General features: G+C 36.0%; 1 protein-coding gene across 4 annotated transcripts in view; it reads right to left on the reverse strand.

Moving 5' to 3' along the window:
• Positions 1–21,034, reverse strand: part of ppa1b (inorganic pyrophosphatase 1b) — a 28,452-nt gene extending 7,418 nt beyond the window's left edge. Inside the window, exons 1-5 of one of the 4 annotated variants that reach the window (XM_028795523.2) lie at positions 20,870–21,034; positions 17,545–17,609; positions 7,176–7,229; positions 1,321–1,440; positions 805–891 (exon numbers count right to left, since the gene is read on the reverse strand). In XM_028795523.2, coding sequence (XP_028651356.1) covers positions 805–891; positions 1,321–1,440; positions 7,176–7,229; positions 17,545–17,609; positions 20,870–20,930 — 387 coding nt within the window. In that variant the 5' untranslated portion in view covers positions 20,931–21,034. Of the gene's footprint in view, positions 1–804; positions 892–1,320; positions 1,441–3,978; positions 4,105–7,175; positions 7,230–17,544; positions 17,610–20,437; positions 20,493–20,856 lie in introns of those variants that run through there. The other 3 variants (XM_051922937.1, XM_051922936.1, XM_051922938.1) reach the window with 3 other exon arrangements.
• Positions 21,035–22,084: the final 1,050 nt, after the last annotated feature.

Below are 22,084 nucleotides of genomic sequence, written 5' to 3' on the forward strand. Positions count from 1 at the left end.
GACTTTGCAGATTGCATTTAACTTCTAGAAGAAGTTTTGGAAAAAGTGTTGAACATTGCATCACAATATTGGTTTTGCATACATATTTTTTAATCATATCAAAAATTTTAAATATTGCCCAGTCCTACTTAGATACAAAAGGATACTGCAATATGTTTTTATTTATAACCATACAGCATTTTCATTTACAACCATACAAAGATATCATTATGTACATGTATTTTCTGAAAAAAATAATTTTCTATAATATATGTCGTCATCTTATTTAACTGAGATTTTGTTTATTGGAATTAGTCAATGTAACAACAGAGAAAAACAAACAATCTAGCGGTTAAATTATATATCCTAATAAAAGAATGACACCCCTGACCATACATGGATGACACTGGGGGGTAATAAAAAAGGAAATACATATGATAAGGTTAGTAATGGAAGAGAAATAATTATAAAAGAATTCAGATCAATAACATACGGAAAAAAATTCCATGACAAACAAAAAAACGAGAGGAACTGAATGCAATACAATGACTGCTTTTCAAATCTTAGATATCACTTTCTCATTTCCCTAGTTATTATATGTTTGTGTTTTTTGAAGTTTCTGTTGCAAATTAGGTAAACAGTCTTAGAATTCTTTATGGCATGTCATAAGAAAATGTTAAAGAAAAATTTGGCTTAATCAATTTTAGGAAGACCCCATTAACATGTTTCCAAACCATCACAGAGGATATACACATAATTATTTCCACATTAATGCATAATAATATAAAATTTCACAAAGACATACAAACAACACAAATACCTTACCCTGGTACCTATTTCACAAACATCAATTGGGTCATTATCTCCACAGCAACCAGTTTCTTCATCTGTGTGACCTGGGTCTTCCCATGTCTGTTAAAGGATGAGAAAGGCAATGATTTAATAAGCTTTGGCTTTTTGGATATAACTGTAGCAGACAAACTTCTCTGTGGATTATTCCTAAATGTAATCAAAATTCATTACTTAGTTTTATTATTAATGTTCTCTGTTTCTGCTCTCAGTTTGTGGATTTAAAATTAACTTGCAGTGATAAACGTGACAAACTTCAGTTACATTAATTTTGTGACACACTGGTTCAACAGTGAACAGCTTGATAGTTTAAATATTTAGTCAGTAACTTTATGCAATACTTTAGTTAATGAATAGCACAGTGAAAACCCTAAAAAGACAAAAATACTGCTAGATAGGAGTTGTGATATATACAGTTACAGTCCAAAATTCAAATTATAATGTAATATACGTTTTTGTCTTACCAACCAGCCTTTGGGTAGCTTCACCCACCTGTGGAATTGCTCCATAATTCCAGATATACCCTTTATGTGGAAAAACATTAGCCACATAGCGCAATTTGTCTTTCTTCACATCTTGTTTAATTGGGTTAAGGGGATCCTTAGTAGCAATCTGAAGAAAATAAAATCTTTGCTCTGAATATGCTATCACAAAAGACAATTAAATAATTTATACTTTATCTATAAGAATGATAATATTTCTGTAAATTTCAAGACAATGTGTAATGTAGCTGAAATTTAAAATACCTATTCAAAAATAGCAAGACAACATTACAGAACCTTAGAGCAGAAGAGAAGGGACCAGAAAATTAATTTTGATATTTTACTTTTTTGGTCTTGGGGAAATAAAGACAAATAATATAATGTTTTCATTTAATTTAACTCTGAATATATTGTTTGGCAAGGTTTATATTTCTGAAAACAAACATTATACATATCACTAAATGTTTATTTCATCAACAAACCCACTTTCTACTGTCAAGCTGCAATTAATGCAGCCAAACCACTCTTTTTAAAAGCCTGCTCTCTTGATGTTAAAAAAAGGAAACAACAATGCATCCTGTCAATTATGACAACAAGAGCCTTCTGCTACACAATTAAATATCAAACATCTACTATTTATAGAAATACTAAGGTCTGTGTGTTTTTTTTCCTTTCCAACAGAGCAACCTGATTGGTCAGTTTGGCTTTTGTGTAACTGGTCAGTTAGTCTTTGGTGACACGACTGAAAAAGGAAGCACCATTGTGAGACAAACGAGGAGGAAAAAAGCTATAGGAAGCACAATGAGAGTCACCTTGAAAGATGGGAAATATAAAACTGAATATTAGGTGAGAAAGGCGCCTCATAACTGACAAAATCTGAGAACCACACTTTACAAGAACAGGTTTGTCCGAACCTGTCTTGACCAGCGTCTTGATTCACACTTAGATACAAAGTAAAGGCGCTGAAGATAACCACAGGTCAAGATATAGCAAATATTTTAAAATTATTCTATTGCCTGTCTTCAACAGGTAGGGTGGCTAGTATTTTATAAAACTTCAGTTTATAAAATGATAAAAGCTGTCAGCAAACCTGGAAATGTTGCATGATTTTACAGAGATAGAGTTAATGAGCTTATAATGCTTTTTCTTTTACAAATGTATATGGATGTTAAAGCTATTCAGTGAATGCTATTGCAAATAGGTACAGATTTTCTAAGATTGTTGCAATATAACGCAGTCTTCATGGCGAGATGGAGACACTTAAAAATGGGAAACTTTCACAAAGTAAGCCTTGCATTTCATAACTAAGACATAAAAGTTTTCTCTGTCAATGTCTGGGAAATATGCAAATTTACTAAAATAATCAATTCCACTAAACTAAGCTGAACAATTAAAATGGCAACTGTTTTTGTGTCTATATTCCATATACCTACAATAGGCTATACACAGCATTGGTGAAGTACTTCAAGTGAAATCTCAGCCAGCTCGGTCACTTCTGTTGTCCTTACTGCTGTTGTGATTTTTGTTTAGTGGTGAGAATGACAGAGAAAAAGAAATTTAAGTTTCATTGTACAGATAGCTCTACAGCTGAACATTGTTATATACCTTTGTGTTGAGCTTCCAGTGAGTACAACAAGGTACTTAGTTTTCATACATTTCCCTCTGAAGCGGAAACCTGATCTAGATGGATCATCACTATCTGGAGAGACAGCTTTACAGTTAGCCGCCATACCCAAATTCGTAGCTGGCATTTTAAAAAGAGAGGATTATAATCGAGCCAGGGTCTGAGACAGGGTGGCGACTGTTGAAGAAGGGAGCGGTTCCTGTGTTGAGTGGACAATTTCTCCGTTCCACGTGCAAGACTGGGGGTTTGGGAGAGGAGAAAACGACCGACAGAGGATGACACATCAGGCGATGAGAAGGATCCAGCAGTTATCGACCTACCACTTGTTTGATGTAAACATGTCTCTCAGACAGGAGATGCATCAGGTGAGGAAACAAACTAAGACCCTTACAATGAAGCAGCGATTTGGCAATCACTGTTTTGCTGGCTCAGACAGAGACATTGCCTTTTTTACAAGGTAAGATGTCCAGCAGACTCATGTTGTTATGTATTAAGCTTACATGGATATTCACCTGTTCCTGAATAAAGTTTAATGACTAATTATTGAAATTTTGTTTTTTTGTTTTTTTAAAAGAAGCCTAATATAAATCACATATTTGTTCCATGCAAGTTCATAGTACGTACAAGCATATTTTCATCACCTCAAGACAGGTTGCTCAAGATGATGCATTACTACTCACACTTGTTCCTACTAAATAAGTGCAGGACTCTTAAGAGGTCACGGTTCATGAATCAAAAAGTATTTCTAGGTTTTGGTATCAATCAGTATTTTTTGTGAACCCAGTATATTGTTGCAGCTATGAGGGACAGGCTGTTCTTGAAAGTATGACTAATGAAGGACTCTACTACAGAATTAAGTGTCTTGGAAACCCTGCTGGGGTCAGTTCCAGCCTAGTCCTACAATTAATGGAGTTGCCAGTGACCTTGGTTTTGCAAGAGGTACACCCTGGGTTCTATTCCCTCCACCAGCCCATAAGTGGCTACAGCCTTGAGCCTTCTATTACCTTGAAAGCACCAAATATCTCAAAGAGCATCCATGCTTACCATTATGTTAAAGAGCCAGCATGGTCTTATAGCTCTCACTTGGTACTGTGTGTCCTCCTGTGATCAAGCAGTTTACAGCCTCCTGTCAGACCTCTTTGGCATTCAGTACACATCCCAGGAGTCAACCTGATTCATAAGGAGAGGCATATTGGTACCTACTATGCGGTGGCCAGGATATCTTACAGTCTGCTGTTGTTCATCCTTACCCACTAAATCACTGCTACATACAGTTTAGTAGTAAATACCACAATCACTAAGGATACCTTCATTTAGAACTTCTCATTTACACACAATCTGTAAAGATGTTTTTGAAACAACACTTTTCAAATTAGTTTGTTGGGTTTTTAACTTTTTTTTTTTATTGCGTGGATCAGGTTTGCATCAGTAGATGCAGGAACCACAGTAAAATAAATAATCAGTAGTCAAAAGTAAAATTAAGATTTTCAATGTCACAGACTATGAATGCTTTCATTTTTTTATCAAACATGTTCAGTAGATGCATAAAAGAATGAACACAGAACTTTGTTGTTTTGATCTTATTAACAAAGGAAAAAAAACAAACAAACACTGCTTTGAGAAGCGGTGAATGATAATTAAGGGAAAAAAAGACAGGATTTGGTGGCTGAAGCACAAGAAAGAAAGAGGAAACTTCTTAACAAGTGAACTGCACTCAGCCAAATTTAAACTGCACAGTTGGATAAGATGTTGATCTGAGAAGCAGAAAGTTCAAGATTAGATTTAAAAATAATAATAATAACAGAATTGGGCGGCACGGTGGCGCAGTGGGTAGCGCTGCTGCCTTGCAGTTGGGAGATCTGGGGACCTGGGTTCGCTTCCCGTGTCCTCCCTGCGTGGAGTTTGCATGTTCTCCCCGTGTCTGCGTGGGTTTCCTCCGGGCGCTCCGGTTTCCTCCCACAGTCCAAAGACATGCAGGTTAGGTGGATTGGCGATTCTAAATTGGCCCTAGTGTATGCTTGGTGTGTGTGTGTGGGTGTGTTTGTGTGTGTGTCCTGCGGTGGGTTGGCACCCTGCCCGGGATTGGTTCCTGCCTTGTGCCCTGTGTTGGCTGGGATTGGCTCCAGCGGACCCCCGTGACCCTGTGTTCGGATTCAGCGGGTTGGATAATGGATGGATGGATAATAAAATTTTTAAAAATCTGTCTCGAAAGCAGATGCCGATAATTTCGACCATGACTGTAACTGAGAAAGGTGTCTAAAGCTGATGTCACAGTACATGACTTTTAGTTGTGGGGTATGTTAGATTTGCTAATTATGCTGCTGGACCAACAACTGGAAATCAATGGGCATGTCTAGTTTACCAAGCGAGTGCTTCCAGCACTCGCACCTTTTTGTGAATGCCAAAAGCATGCTGTCATTAAACAATAAGATATTATAGGATGAGGTCAGCAAGATGGCACAAAGGCAGCGCTGCAGCCTCGCATTAAGGAAACCAGTGTTCATGTCCTGGATCCTATCTGCGTGGAGCTGAAATGTTCTCCCCGTGTCTGTGTGGGTTTCATCCAGGTGCTGTGGTTTCCTCCCACATTCCAATATGCAGGTTAGGTGGATTACTGATGCTAAATTGGCTCTAGTGTGTGTGGTGGGGATGTGTGTGTTCACCCTGTGATGGACTGGTGCCCTACCCATGGTTTGTTCCTGCCTTGTGCGCTATGCTAGCCAAGACAGGCTCCAGCATGCCCCGCAACCCAGTTCTGGACTAAGCGGGTTAGAAAATGACAATATTGTATGCACTGTTCATTCTGAGCAAGTTAAAAAAAAAAAAAAAAAAAAAACAGATTTGAAACGATGCAGACATCTAGCTGCACCAAATCCTCACTTACATTCCAAAGTAAGGGACTAAACTCTTTGTACTAGGACCAGCCTGTACATTCAATAACAAAAATGTAAGTAAGGTTTAAACCAACATTTGGCAGAGGCCTCTTTGCAGAGACTCTTTCAGGGTAGACAGTGTGAAATAGACACCCAAAGACAAGGAGCTCTAAATCAGACAATGACAATTCGGATGGACAAAATAACACCCCAGTAAGAAGGCACCAATTTTGTAACTGGAAGTGACTTTAATCCAATCACAAGAGATTATACATTCCTTCAAAACTACTGACAATGAACTCTCTCTAGGGAATTCTGGGGGACATTTTAAGGAAACACTCTCACACTCTCCAAAACGACCAACCTCAAACTAAAAAGATAAGGGGCTTGCTCCCTTTATAGCTGAAAGCTGACAATCTGTTCTCTTTGTGGACCAGAAAGTGGAGATCCAGTCTGTCAAACCAAGCATTGAGTCCAGTCTGAAGATTAAGAAGCAGGTATTATTTCAAGATGGAAACTTCAGCATCTAAACTTATGTGCCAGAAACAGTAATGATTTTTTTCTATGTAGCAAGCCAAATCGTTATACCAAATGCATGAACTTGATGTAAAAGCGCAACAAAACACATTGGTTGCTATATAAAATGTAAACTGACAAAATATAAAGGATTGAAATTGGTTATATTTAGAGGATAATTTTATTAAAATTTAAAACTGCAGTCATAAAGCTTTAGATGATGGCATATATGATAATATTTAAAAGCCATCACAGTTCCTCAAGCTACTCACAGCATTAAAAGACTGCCTGTAAGACTTATTCAATTGTAATGTTCAAAATCACAAGTGGAAATCCACTTTAGATTTGCAATTACTGTAATAAATACTCTGGCAACTTCCTATTTTGTACATTGCATAGCATTACTCTGCGGTCTGTTATTTTTTACTATCAGGGATTTTAAGTTATATTTATTTAGTTGTTTTATAATTTTATATGATGTGAAGATAATTTACAGGCTCTTCCTTGGGTCTCATTTTTCATTATAGTTTTTAAATCAGTTTCAGCAACCAAGTAATCTACATCACTATCTTGTGATGCTTTGTACTACACTTTTTACTTTTTACACATCAAAGATGTAAAATGAACAGAACAATAATAATGGCACTAAGCACTCTGAAAACAGATTAAGCATTACAACTAACAATTACAACATTAACAGTTTTCTATGTAAGATATTTAATTTTTTGTTGCTGCCTACCCTTTATAGTAACACTAAGAAATATTCACTCAAAAATACATTTTTTATTGATGGAATGTAAGAAAATACATGTTATATAATTTGAACAAATGAAATAGAAAATTAGAAAATACCTCCATTTTTGCATTTGTCCATCTTGGTACCTCTACAACCATATGGAATATATTCTTAAACAGAAAAAAAGAAATAAAAAAGATTATAGACAAAATAATCTGAAATAAATACAGTAACTACAGTATAAATACAGTCTCTCTTACATATGACACATCCCATTATTATCAATTTAAAAAGTAAGCTAAACTAGAAAGGTGTTGCAGTGAATAATCACAAACTACCATCTCTTATTCATTTGTTTATTTACAAATTATATAGGCCTTCCTCTACTCAGTGAAAATGCATACTTTTTATTTAAAACTGATATGCCATTTCTAATGTTATTCAAAAGAGTTCTTTAAAATAATTTTTAATCAAGAAGAATACAGAAAGAGCACGGGATTCTGATGTATTGGTCACATAAAATGACAGACAATGGACTTTCACTTTTTACCCAAAAGAATGGATTTTACGTCCTTACTCCCTTATACGCAGGATTCTTCTGTTTTACTATACTGTCTGTATATTTGAAAGTTATGCATCATTTCATATAAAGACCTGCAGATGTCAAAATATGAATATGAAAAATTCATTTCATTAAATTTACCTATGCATTTTTCTAGAGGAAATTGGAAAAGAAGCTGATAAGCTCATTTAACCCTGTTCTTGGTTACATTGGGCACAAGACAGCCGGCCATGGATGAGGCAACACCCTCACAAGCTGCTACACATCCCTCTATAATGGTAAAAAATTAGCTGCTCCATATATTCTTTCCAAAATAAAATTAATTTAGTTAGTGTTTGAAAACCAGATATTCATGTGGCTCTGCTCATAATGCTTTGAAGTACAAGGACAATCATAGAGATGCAAAGTTAGCAAGGGTGCTAAAACAGCATTTTAAACTGTGTTCTGAGCAAGACAGACCAAAGTAGTAGTACTCACTACTAATGGTGCCAGAGAGAGGTGATACAGTATGTTCATGTTGATTAGTACATGGAAGCAAGAATTTCACTGTACATGTGTCAATAATTACCCTATAAACTACAAAAACAAGGCAAACACTATATTTCTGTCATTTCTTGGGTTTTTGAAGCCACAGTAATATTTATTCATGTAACAACTAAAATGCAGCTAGCATAGTGAAAGCAAATAATAGATACAGTACATATTTGAAAGGTATAGTTGTAATATTCTCTGAGACAGCAGTTTATTTGCAAGTACAATTACATTCCAATTCAATGACTAATTTGAACTAGTGCATGCACATGCATAAGCAATAGCAAAATCTGATCAATTATGTGAGATACTGTAGTTTGAAAATAACAGAACAAAAGTGGATACACAGGAACTGACAATAATCATATTCTTTATAAACCCCAGCCTAAACCCTTAACTCTGAAATCCCCCAAAACCAGTAAAATCCCTCCCATTTGTCGTGGACATACGCCTCTTCTCTGTCCCACATGAAATTCGAGCCCTGTCCATATTGTGTTGTGTTGTGTATGGAGTACTTTTCATTCCATTTTATAACATGGTAAATGATTTAAATATGGTGAAAGGCTGAAGATCAAATAACTCAAAGGTGTGAAGTCAATTCACCTTCACAACTGGTAAGAAATCAGTCTTTTGTAAGTTCTGTAAAAATTAGCTCACTTTGTAGAAGCATCTGAAAAGAAAACACATCAAAGTAATGTTGATCCATCTTTGACTTATACCTGGGGACCTTTTTTCTGGCAGCTCAAAATTATCTGCCAGTGCCAAATAATGAGCCATCTACAATATGCAAATTTCTCTATCACAGCATTTCTTTTCATGATATAGATGGCCAGTAGTTGAAACACTCTAGGCAAATATTGTACACAGTTTTTTAATCCTTGACTTCAACAGCAGCCTTGGAAGTGTTAAGCTTGATCTTAAAGTTAGTAGTAAGATTTGTTGCTATGTATTTGTTTGGCAAAATGTAGTTTTAGAACATATTTCTACTATTGTTATGAAGGAAAGCATTGTACAAGGAATGAAACTGATTTAAGTAAGATGCTTAAAGGTTTGCACAAACATCACATTATTAAAAAAAAAAACCCTTTAATTCAATCAATTAGCAATTGTTGTTAGTTGCAGCCATTATTTCAAAACAACCAACGGTGTTTGGACCTCCTCCTCATTATAACAAGTGAAAAAAATGTCCATACTTTTTTTTTTATGGGCATGCCTTTTATGAAAGCTATCCAGTTAAAAAATTGTATATGCCCTTTTCTTGGGTATGTTTCTATTGTAACTCAATTAAAATATATAGGTATTCCTTTTTGTTGTACAAAGACACTGCAGTATTTGTTGCCTCTATTGTTTTATTATTTATTGGTGCCATTTCCCTAAGAGGGACCCTACCAAATCAGCAACAAATGCCACCCACTACAAAATTTTTTTAAGGGTTATACTGGAGTGTACAGTGGGTACAGTTCACACTTACAAAGCAAGCCACGAGCTGTTATGATATTACACATTTTAATTTCTTGACAAACTGTCTGGTAGATTTTACTTAGACCTCCATGAGTTCATCTGAAATTCAGCAAGGCAGTTATCCAGCAAAAATAAATAAAGAGGAGGAGGAGAAGGAGAAGGAAAAAAGTGAAAGACTAAGGTGAGGGGAAAAGAGGAGTGAGGAATAGATATACATTGTGGATAAAAAAAATAAGCTATTGTTTGTATTTGTAATGGTCTGTCAATTTTCAACTTAACATTTCCTTATTAAAAAAAAAAAAAAAAAACGAACGAACAAGTCAAGCTCATGTTTCAATTGACTACTACAACGCACATTTGTTTCATGTTAAAGTCCCACCAAAATCTGGCATTTAATGTGGCAAACCATCATTTACAATGCAAACTTTGGGCCATAGTACTATTTCCTAGTAGGTGTAACATATAATGCGTTGCTGTTAAACTATTCTTCATTTTCCACATTCAAATGCCTAAAAAACATTATACAGGTAGGTTTATTTAGCTTACTTTTTGCTTTGATAACCTAGTTTGCGGCACCTGAAATTACATTGGTTTACTAAGAGATCTGGAAAGTAAGGAACACATTTTGTTTGTTTGCTGCTGTTAATATTAATTACTTTTCAATAATACAGTAATTTGTGTTTCAATTTAAAATATATATACACTAGCTAGTAGTCTTATACACTAGCTAGTAGTAGTCTGCTGTGTAGTCTTCTGGACAAAAAGACTTCCGAAGACTACACAGCAGTTTTACTATATATGTGAACTTGGAGAGGCATCAGCTATTGTAACTCTTAAGAATTAAACCAGGACAGAGAATGTGGACCCACCTGTGCTTGCTGCCCTGCTGGTTTTGGTAAGAAGACACTGACAATACAAAATTTTAGCTGTATTGCTGGCATTGGAGTCCTATAATCTTTGTCTCCAGAAAATACCTCCAGATAAACAATGTTTTTAGTGTAAACTTTAAGCCTTGCCCTCTGTTGCAGAGGGGTTTCACATGAACAATGTTGTGTTGCAACGTTTGCTTCCTTTCGACATTGGGTCTCTTAATCTGTGTCATTAGCACAACGTTGTTGTTGCACAGCGGCGTTTCCTGCACACAGGTCTTTCATAGTGAGATGCATGCAAGGGCCGAAAAAATGTAAAAGCCACATCTAGTGGCTGTAGTTGAGTGTGAGCGGAGCAGACTGCTCCATACACACACACACACACACACACACACACACACACGTCTTTCATTTATACATGTCTAATTTTATAAATAAACTGAAGCCTTTCACTAGGCAAATATTTATTTTCATCATATTTGGAATAAGGAAAAATTAGAGCAATTAAAAAAGGCACAGCATAATGTAAAATTTCAACAACTCTTGATGTACTGAATTGTGGTCAAATAATAATGTTCTTACTTTAGATTTGAGTTACTCTATTGATAGAAATAAAGATATGCTAATAATATTTTCAGGGAATAAAAAGGTAGAGAAATATAGTATTTATCATAATTGTTAACCTTCCAAATTTTTTGCATGTATATATACTGTTTTGTCGGAGTAATGGGGTAAAGAGGTTAAGAGTTAATATTCAAATGGAAAACACAGATTTAAGAAGAGGACCAAAATTAGCCTTCTAATACTACTGTGACCTTTAGTTTGATCTTCTTTAGTGATTAGTGCCTAGCTGTTTTTACTTCCTCTATATAAATCTTACCTGTAAAAAGCCAAATTTCCCACTGGGGACAAATTAAGCTCTCTCTATAGATCTACCTACCTATAAATCAAGAAAATATTCAATCAAGAAGATGCAGCTTCTTCTTTGCCCACTGTTTGGAGCTTATCTGCTTTCACAATGATGCTTCATCAAAACTGTTAGCACTGCTATGTACAAAGCCATCATAAAATTAATGTTTATAGAATGAATTTGTACAAAGCAAAGTAGCAAATAATTATAGCTATCAGTTGAAAATAGCATGAAAAGAGGATAAAACACAGGTGCAATGTAGTTGTAGAGAAAGTAGATGAAAATTCATAAGCTAAAATGAGACAGCAGTTCTATGTACATAATTCACATTAATAATGGAATTTCAAAATACTCAGATCTATGTCCAACATTAAAAAGACCACTCAAACCCACTATACTGACAGCACATCTGAGAAAATTCATGCTCTGCAGTAAATCCATTTCAGCTAAGGATTGAAAATATCTTTTTACTATCATGAGAACAGTGTTGAACTGCATTGTGCATGGGTAGTGTTGAAATACACATTGCAAGATGTTCTGCATTCTATGGAAAAGTGGAAGCCTACAGTGAATTTTGGGTTTTTCATGGGTGTCTGAGACATCTGTGCTATCTACAATAATATTTTATGTTCATTTTCTTAATATTTGTCAATATATTTTGTGTTTTAACATCTCTGGCGAGGATTACTACAATATACATCACACTGTATCTCCCAAAAAATCTTTGCCACAACTATCAAATGAGCAACCAAAGCCAAAAACAGCATCACATAACAGCCTGCCATAAGCAGAAGCAAAGATTAAAGAAGTGAATACAGACCCCAATATGCCCAGCTGTATAGCAGCGGAAAAGATGCGACTACATCGCTCAACATCTGGAACTACTGTTGCAACTAGCCCAGCCTACATCGAGTATTCCATGAGCTCATCGTTAAGTGGTTACAGCACACTACAAGAGCTTTATAACTTTTGAATTATGAACTGGGTAAACATCAGCAAAAAATATTTTTATTCATGATAATTCAAAGTTGAAAATTAAAATTTCCCATGAAATAGAAAAGTATGTCCGTGTGTTACAATATAAAACAAGAGTGGAAGTTGGTGCACCTCACAAGTTCAGGTACTGTATATTATATTTGCTCATCTGTAAGAGTCATATTTAAAATATTTAATCTTTAGTGACTTTTTGTGTTTATTTGTTAATTTGTTTATTACTCAGATTAGCACTATGGAAAAAAATAATGCTTAATATAAGCATACAAAATTGTTATATAAATGTATGAATTAACCTACAAAACACGCAATTGTAAACACCAAAATAAAATGGTCCTGTAACCAAAAATAGGGACATTTTCCAAGCAGGACTATCTTCTGCCTTCTTTGCCAGGAGGTGCCCCCACTGATTTTATGGCATACTTAGGATGCTTGAAATTAAAAAGCATTAGGTTCTACCTCTACTCAGCAAAATGGACAGCTGCCTATATAGCTGCACTAACCTGTGTCACAGCTTATTACGAGTCTTTGGGTGCTGCCATTTATGTTCGGTGACACGTGGTCTTTGCTGTGGGGCCACTAAAAGTGTTTTTTGTCCCCTCCCAGCAGCTATACTCCCTTAGACAGCAAAAATGGCAAACAAGCTCATCAGAAAACCACCTTTGTCATTAAAAATTATTTCTAGTAGAGTACGCATTCATCACTCAGTTTGCTTCAGCAGCAGCAACTGAAAAGTCTATACACCAAAGAAGAGTCTTCTTTCAGTAAATTCAAGAACGCCAGTAAATAAACTAGATGTCAATGTGACATAATGAAATAAGTATTTTTACATTCATACTGGATGTCACACAATATCGTCACTATATGACAATTGGCTTAATAATAAATATATAATAAATAAACAGGACACTAATACTAATAACACCACTGTATTAGGTCTTGTGCTCTGAAGTTGTCAAATATGGGAACACTGTTAATGTGAGTGAAATTTATAGTTATGTGGTATAATACCAACACTATTAGAGAATTTGGTGAAAAATGACATGCATGACTAATTATATAAGCCATCAAATTGAGAACACAACCCCCACTTCCCCAGTGACTCCAGTCAGGTTCCACAAGCCCCACCCCATATTATGCCAAAGAAAACCTGGTTACCCCATTATACAAGTTTATTAATTACAGTAATCCCTCCTCCATCGCGGGGGTTGCGTTCCAGAGCCACCCGCGAAATAAGAAAATCCGCGAAGTAGAAACCATATGTTTATATGGTTATTTTTATATTGTCATGCTTGGGTCTCAGATTTGTGCAGAAACACAGGAGGTTGTAGAGAGACAGGAACGTTATTCAAACACTGCAAACAAACATTTGTCTCTTTTTCAAAAGTTTAAACTGTGCTCCATGACAAGACAGAGATCACAGTTCCGTCTCACAATTAAAAGAATGCAAACATATCTTCCTCTTCAAAGGAGTAGGTGTCAGGAGCAGATCATGTCACAGAGATAGAGAGAGACAAAAGCAAACAAATCAATAGGGCTGTTTGGCTCTTAAGTATGCGAAGCACCGCGGCACAAAGCTGTTGAAGGCGGCAGCTCACACCCCCTCGTCAGGAGCAGACAGTTTGTTTTTCAAGCAAAAATCAATACGTGCCCTTCGAGCTGACATGCAGCTGCACAAAAGATAGCAACGTGAAGATAATCTTTCAGCATTTTTAGACGAGTGTCCGTATCATCTAGGTGTGCGAACAGCCCCCCTGCTCAATCCATCTACGTCAGGATCAGAGAAACTCAGCGCAAGAGAAAGAGAAAAGTAAGCTGGGTAGCTTCTCAGCCATCTGCCAATAGCGTCCCTTGTATGAAATCAACTGGGCAAACCAACTGAGGAAGCATGTACCAGAAATTAAAAGACCCATTGTCCGCAGAAACCCGCGAAGCAGCGAAAAATCCGCGATATATATTTAAATATGCTTACATATAAAATCCGCGATGGAGTGAAGCCGCGAAAGGCGAAGCGCGATATAGCGAGGGATTACTGTACTTCATAATTCATGCTTGGTTAATGCTACTGTAATGTCCAGCTTTCGATGTTAATATAATAATAATTCATTACATTTATATAGCACTTTTCTTAATACTCAAAGCACATTGTACTCCATACAGAGAGGACACGGGATGTGAACTTAACAATATTCTACCTAGCACTGAGATAAGAAATTGTGACCCTACAAAAACCTTAAGTTCAGTCCTCTGTCAATAAGCCATATTTATTTTTAACAGTCAGGTTGCTGCACTGCCTTAATGCACCCAAATTAACTTCCCTACTGTTAGGGCCAAAAAGAACATCTCTAAAACACCTACAACTAAGCATTCTATTGGACTTTCTTACAGTACAGACAATAACAACTTGACTAATACAAAGGGGGACCCTAAAATTCCCGGAATTATTAAAAAAAAAAAAAAAAACACTATTATACAACTTACAGCAGTTTCATTTCAGTCATTGCTAAAATACTCCCCTTGAGATGCAAAACACTTGTGTCCAGGAGTAGAAGAAGCACTGGGACATTTCCTGTACTCATCTTTTTGTTACTGTGTCTGCAGTTCTGCAGTTTTTTTTTTCTGGATTTCCTCCATGTGAGCAAATTATCTTCCCATCAGTATCAATTTTAATTTCAGGAACAAAAAATAGTCACAGGGTTCGAGATCTAGCAAAAATGGGGGATGCAAAGCAACATCCACTTTGTTTTTCATCAGAAACTCTTTGACTGATAATGTGATATGTGCATATGTCAGGGCTGTGGAGCTAGAAGCAATTACTGGGTTACTACTTAATATTTTAAGTTAATCATTTACACCGATACTATTAAAGTGCAAAATTTGGTGAATTTGTGTATTTAGCTTACACGCATTGCAATCATTTGTAATATACAGTGGCTTTATATAGCTAATAGCAGGGATTTCCAAAGAGTTCTGGATCAGGAGAACAATTTTGGCCTCAAAATAAAATGTCAATAACTAAACTAACTATGGGGAGAAAAAAAATGTATAACCATATATCACATAAACAATCTTATTCATCTTTATATGTCAAATATTACTTATACTATATTTATATGAAGTAACTTCAAGGTTGGCTGGCTCGTCTGTGTGCGAAGCTAATCTTTCATCTGTACTTTGTAAAGGAGCAATGCAGGGAAAAAGTGAGTGTTTTCGATGCATTTTACATAACCTGGGTGTAATTTCAAACTTGTCCTGGAGGGGCTTTCTGCTAAACAGATACTACACTGTAATCAATAAAGCAATATCACTGCTTAAAGAGAAAAAGTGATTTTTTAACCAAATTATAATACAAATACATCTGTTACACTTGTGGAGATTTTAAATATGGAAATAAGGATCATCTTTATGATCAGATTAGCTTTATTAATCCCAAGGGGAAATTCAGAAACATAAAAACAAAGATAGCCTTACAGGACAAAAAACACAATCAAGCAATAATAAATGTACATTGTGCAGAAACTGTAAAATGAACTTAAAGAGTATAATCATTTAGTTTGGGATGTCGGGAGGAAGCATTAAATTGCCTGACAGCTATGTGCAGCAAACTCCCCTTGGGATTAATAAAGTATCTATCTATCACTTGGGGTAATTCACATACTCCAGCAGCAGCATACTGATACAAAAAAAAAAAAAAAAAAAACAAAAACCACCAGTATTAAAGAGTAATAAAAATGTAGGTAAAAACAGGCAATAACTTTGAATAATGTTAACGTTTACCCCCCCCGGGTGGAATTGAAGAGTCGCATAGTTTGGGGAAGGAACGATCTCCTCAATCTGTCAGTGGAGCAGGACAGTGACAGCAGCCTGTCGCTGAAACTGCTCCTCTGTCAGGAGATGACACTATTTAGTGGATGCAGTGCATTCTCCATAATTGATAGGAGCCTGCTCAGTGCCCTGTCGCTCTGCCACGTATGTCAAACTATCCAGCTCCATGCCTACAATAGAGCCTGCCTTCTTCACCAGTTTGTCCAGGTGTGAGGCGTCCTTCTTCTTTATGCTGCCTCCCCAGCACACCACTGCGTAAAAAAGGGCACTCGCCACAACTGTCTGATAGAACATCTGCAGCATTTTATTGCAGATGTTGAAGGATGCCAGTCGTCTAAGGAAGTATAGCTGGCTCTGTCCTCTCTTGCACAGAGAATCAGTATTGGCAGTCCAGTCCAATTTATCATCCAGCTGCACTCCCAGGTATTTATAGGTCTGTAACCTCTGTACACAGTCACCTCTGATGATCACGGGGTCCAGGAGGGGCCTGGGCCTCCTAAAATCCACCACCAGCTCCTTGGTTTTGCTAGTGTTCAGGTGTAGGTGGTTTGAGTCGCACCATTTAACAAAGTCCTTGATGAGGTTCCTATACTCCTCCTCTTGCCCACTCCTGATGCAGCCCACGATAGCAGTGTTGTCAGCGAACTTTTGCATGTGGCAGGACTCCGAGTTATATTGGAAGTCCGATGTATATAGGCCGAACAGGCCCGGAGAAAGCACAGTCCCCTGCGGCGCTCCTGTGTTGCTGACCACGATGTCAGACCTGCAGTTCCCGAGACGCACATACTGAAGTCTGTTTGTAAAATAGTCCACGATCCATGCCACTAGGTATGAATCTGCTCCCATCTCTGTCAGCTTGTCCCTAAGGAGCAGAGTGATGCTAATTAACACACTGTGGTGGAATGAGCCTGTGGCTAAAACTGCTCCAAAACACCACCTCCTGGAGACAATGGATGGGACTTTTCATAATGGGATCCAATTTTGCCATCATCCTCTTTTCTACAACAGCTTCCAGTTTGTCCAGGATCATCCTAGAGATGGATCAGACTTTGATGATAGGTTTATTCTGGCATTGTACATCTTTGAGCACAAGTTGCTTTCCCAGGAGACCAAGGCATGGAACAATAAACTGAACCGATACTATAGATTGACAGAACATTTCCAGCAGCCTGCTGCTTAAATCAAAAGACCCGAGTCACCTTTTGGAAATACAGTCTGTACACCACATACACAGGTGAACCTTTATTTCTGGACTCCAGCCTCACCCACTCACGCATTTTTCAAAATTAAATATAGGCTTACAAAAATGAGACACAAATATATTTTATATTTACCTTTGTTTCATCTGCAAACATGGGAATATCATGGAATGGAGAAATATAACTTCCTTCTGCATTCTCTGCAAAATAAATATAAGCAAATCACAAAGTTGCCTATAAACACTTTCCATCATTGCATACATTAGAACAGCTTATTAAATCAGAGAACTCTGGAAGCAGAGAAGAAGAATTTGTTATTAATATTAAATCAGTGTTTTTACAGGAAATTTAAGTTCATCAAGGTTCCATGAAGTTATAATAACAATCATTAATGTATAAAACAACAGGTAAAATGCAATTGAAGTATTTTTATGCCTTATTTACATACCTTAGAAAAAAAACTTTCAGCATAATTAGATTTACTGAAGTTTCTAAAATAGCAAAATAGCTATTTAATGATCAGTTACTAAAGACAAGTAAATAATAAGACCTTTACACTAGATAAGCTCTGAGGTGGATGACTCAGTAAACTGTATCATGAGAACCATGCCTTTTTTTCCTTATATAGAGATACAGTAATTATCTATTGCGACACAATGTACTGATGTTCGTTTTATTCCATTCTTTCTCTTCTAATATGACAAGAAAAAAAAAGTTTTATATCTTTAATGTTGCATACCTAAATAAAAATGCACAATGCAATTCACTGTTAATCTTTAAAGCTATATTTGCCCTATATTAATCTGCTAGTAACAAACTCAACTGAGAATTTGCTTTTTAAGCAGCTGCCCTGTAGTTTCTGCATATTCCATTCACACAATTGGCATTTTGGCCATTCAGACATTTGGTATTTAGCCATTTGCAAGCATGCCTGTAATGCTTTTTGGACATTTTTTGGCTATTCAGAAAGTCTCAGACATCTTCAAGTGTTTTTGTCAATAGTAACAAAAATGAATGGGAATATACAGTACAATCTACCCAAAGAAGCCAGAAGAACATGCAGCAAGATAAAGCCTCAATGGCTACTTATATGAAGCTGCTTAGTACCTGCATATGTCCTTTGCATGAAAACCACTACAAGGTTAAATTCTGCAAACAGTTTGAGTAATGCAGCCAACAGCACTGAAAAAGCATGAAAAGTGTGCTCTTTAAGCACAAGAGGGAAAATCTGCACAACCTTTGCTTTACACTGGATTTCTACATTGTGTTAATCCAGCAAGTATAAACTGGGTCAAAATGTCATACAGGTAAGAATTAGTTTTAGTTATTTTGTGCCTTTAATACTCTTCTATCACGCATATTTTATAAAGGTTTAGGTTATTCAACCTGTTGCTTACTAAACCTTTGAATGTGACCTTTAAGTAGCTGCTCTCTTTGCTCTTTTTTAACTATCAGAATTTGGATGCAATTAACAGAACAATCACACATAAAATGCAGGTAGGTATTTCAAGCTATAACAAACAATATTTATAAAAGACTTAAATTAGATAAAAAAGTGTTTCTCACATTTCAGAATACAGAGTTAAGATCTAAAAAAAAATGAGAAAACTCATGATAGCAGAAAAAGTAGCATGCTGTGTCATAGTTCTGGAGCCCTGGGTTTGAATCCCAGCCTGGGCACTGTCTGTATAGAGTTTGGACATTTACCAAATATCTTCAGAGATATTCTTCTATGTACTGTGGTTATACTCTCCTTTTCCAAAGGTTAACTAAGAATTTGAAATGGCCCTTAAATAAAGTAAAGGGTGCATGTGCCGAGGTTTGTCCTGCAAATGACTGGCATGCTCTCCAGGAGGGGTTACGAAATTCTGCCCTAGGCTGCTAAGAAATGCAACTGTGGGTCCCACAGTCCCAAAACAGCAAGTTAGAAAATAGGTAGATGAATAGAATGATACATGAATAAATCTCATATTGTGAAATAAGTTAGAATGAAAAAGAAAGGCCATAATTTATATAATATACACATATATACATACATACATACGTACATACATATATATTCCCTTCTAAATCTGAGAACCATTACAATATGGCTCTCGGATGGATGTATGAAACAATCTCAAAAACATGGCAAGATTATTATTACAACTGTAACAGCCTAACTATACCCTTATTAAACCACCTTGTCTAAAGGCAGTGCCCTTTGTTCACCTCTAAAGAACTGCCAAAATAAACAAATCAACCAATACCCAACAGTAACAATAGAAAACATTTCCCATTTTACACAATCTGTAAATTATGAGGTAATCACTGTAGGAAACCTGGTATATCAGGTTCTTTTTTAGTATTGTCTGCTATAAAAATACAAAATAGGATATGTCAGATGCATTTTTGCTTTGACAATTGATGAAGGCTGTATTAATGAAAATTATTGAGAAAATGTGTTTGCCAATATTTAACTCAATAACTACACAAAGTAAACAGAATTTGGGCTTTCAAACCTACATTTCACAGAAAATATTTTCTTAATGTAAATATCACATACACAATTCTACAATAATTATGAGTGTCTGCCTTTTACATTTATATTTTTGAACGAAGAAATCTAGAAGAGGCTTACCATGTTGGTTGAATTAATGAATACATTGCACTTTCCATGCAAACAGGCCACTTTAACTTGCCAGTGAATTTTTACATAATTTATAATAATGTTCAGTTCTATAGGGTGTATGTGTTATATAGATTTCCAAATCAAAAAATTAATAAACAACACTGGTACATTTGCCAAGTGGTCTCGAATTAATGATACTCTTGAGTACAAAAGAAAAGAATAACGTTTAATCTGTGCAACAAACTAATAGCTTGCATTTCCTACTGTTAATTATATTTCTGCAAGATCATACGTGGTGCGTTTAGTATTATAACTAGCCCAATACGATCTTATCAAACAGCTTACCACAATCGTGTCCACCCAGGAAGGCAAACGTTTATTTTAACTGCATCAAAGTCTACGTGATTTCCAGCTTACTGGTACTCTGTGATACGACCAATTTCAATACTTTCAACATCTTTGATACCTCCTCAGCTTCTGAACCGCTTTGATTAGCTGGTTTAACCCACTTCATTTTAGGTGTCCTGTCAACAATCAAAAATAACACCTGAAAGATGACTAGAGGCGGATTAATTAGCTGTTGTACAAAAGTATGTCAAAGTGAAAAAACAACAAAATCCTCAATATAAAATAACGTTTACATCATTCATGTTTAATGTTCCTTTCAGCAAATTTAGTCAAATTATTATGCAAATCACTAGATGGATAACGGCTCTCATCTACAGAATGAAGACCCTTGTACACCCCTATCCTGCACGTGGGGCTGCAGGCCGCGAGTTCATCTATGAATGACTTTGACACTGCTTCATATACATTTTTTGGCTTAAATTTTCCACAGGCCGTACTTACTGAAAAAAAGCCGATAACTCAAAGAGTTCGGAATCCCTCTCTCCTCAACTGTATAACTCATAGTTTTCAAAGGATTCCACTACAAGATATCACCGCAGAGACAGGCTGGCTCCTAATGTCCCAGTTAAGTGTGAGAGCGATTTAGATAGGCGGCAACAAGGAAGTGGCGCATGCGCAGGAAGCACTCAGTCGCCAAAGCTTCAGCCACGTCAGGATGTGTCACCAGGCGCTCAGATGCGGATGTTCGGGTTTTCAGAAAGATTAAATGAGTCTGATTTATAATACGAGCTATTAGATCGCGCTCGAAAACAACAGACTTCCACGTAATAGAATTGTAAACTTTATTATGAAGTAATTAAATATATGCCGGCAAACCTGTTTACCTCACCTACTTTATGTGTATGGGAGTTAAATATTCAATGTAAAAGACCCAGGTCATGTATATATATGCAAACAGTTTAGTTACTTGAAGTTTATTTTACTTTTCAATTATATATAGTGTTCTGGGCAAATTTAAGTATTCCTGTATTTTAAAATCTGTTAATTGATAGTTTTACACAAATAGTTTCATGTGTCAACCACATCTTATGTAATGATACTCTGAGGTTGCATCATCCAAGACCCAACCTATCTTTGCTTCCCAGTGTTGCTTTATGTCCCTATGTAGAGTTAATGCTCGTAAGTTCAGGTGCTTTCACAGTCATAAATTATTTATTTGGTCAGCATTTATTAATTTTGTTAATATAATTAACATGTCTATTTTATTATATTTTATACCAACCTATTTTATTATTTTTTATACAAACAAAGAAAGGAATAACATTTTTCTGTTGCCAATTAGGGAAGTCATTATAAACTATAAACCACAAGGTAATTGGTGTAATATCCGGCTCTGACTCACTGGGACCCCATTCACACGTCTAAATTTATTGTATTTTATTTGATTAAAGTACCACTCTACGTTAGTAATTACTGTTCTCGTGTAACTTTTTTAAAATTACATTTTTACATTTAATTTAACTGAATAGGGTAAGTGAGTTAGAAAATGAGTGGATAATTAACTGGTGATTATAAAACAGTATTAAATGGCACTGTGCAGTGTTTATTCACATTGTGACAGGTCTGTTTCCTAGGTGGAGGCTTTTCCATTGAGATTTGAGCTACAATAGGCAGCTACCTAAAAGTAAGCTCTATTAAGTCAATGTATATAAAATA

The sequence above is a fragment of the Erpetoichthys calabaricus genome, chromosome 2, assembly GCF_900747795.2.
Source record: "Erpetoichthys calabaricus chromosome 2, fErpCal1.3, whole genome shotgun sequence".
NCBI classification, from domain to species: Eukaryota; Metazoa; Chordata; class Cladistia; order Polypteriformes; family Polypteridae; genus Erpetoichthys; species Erpetoichthys calabaricus.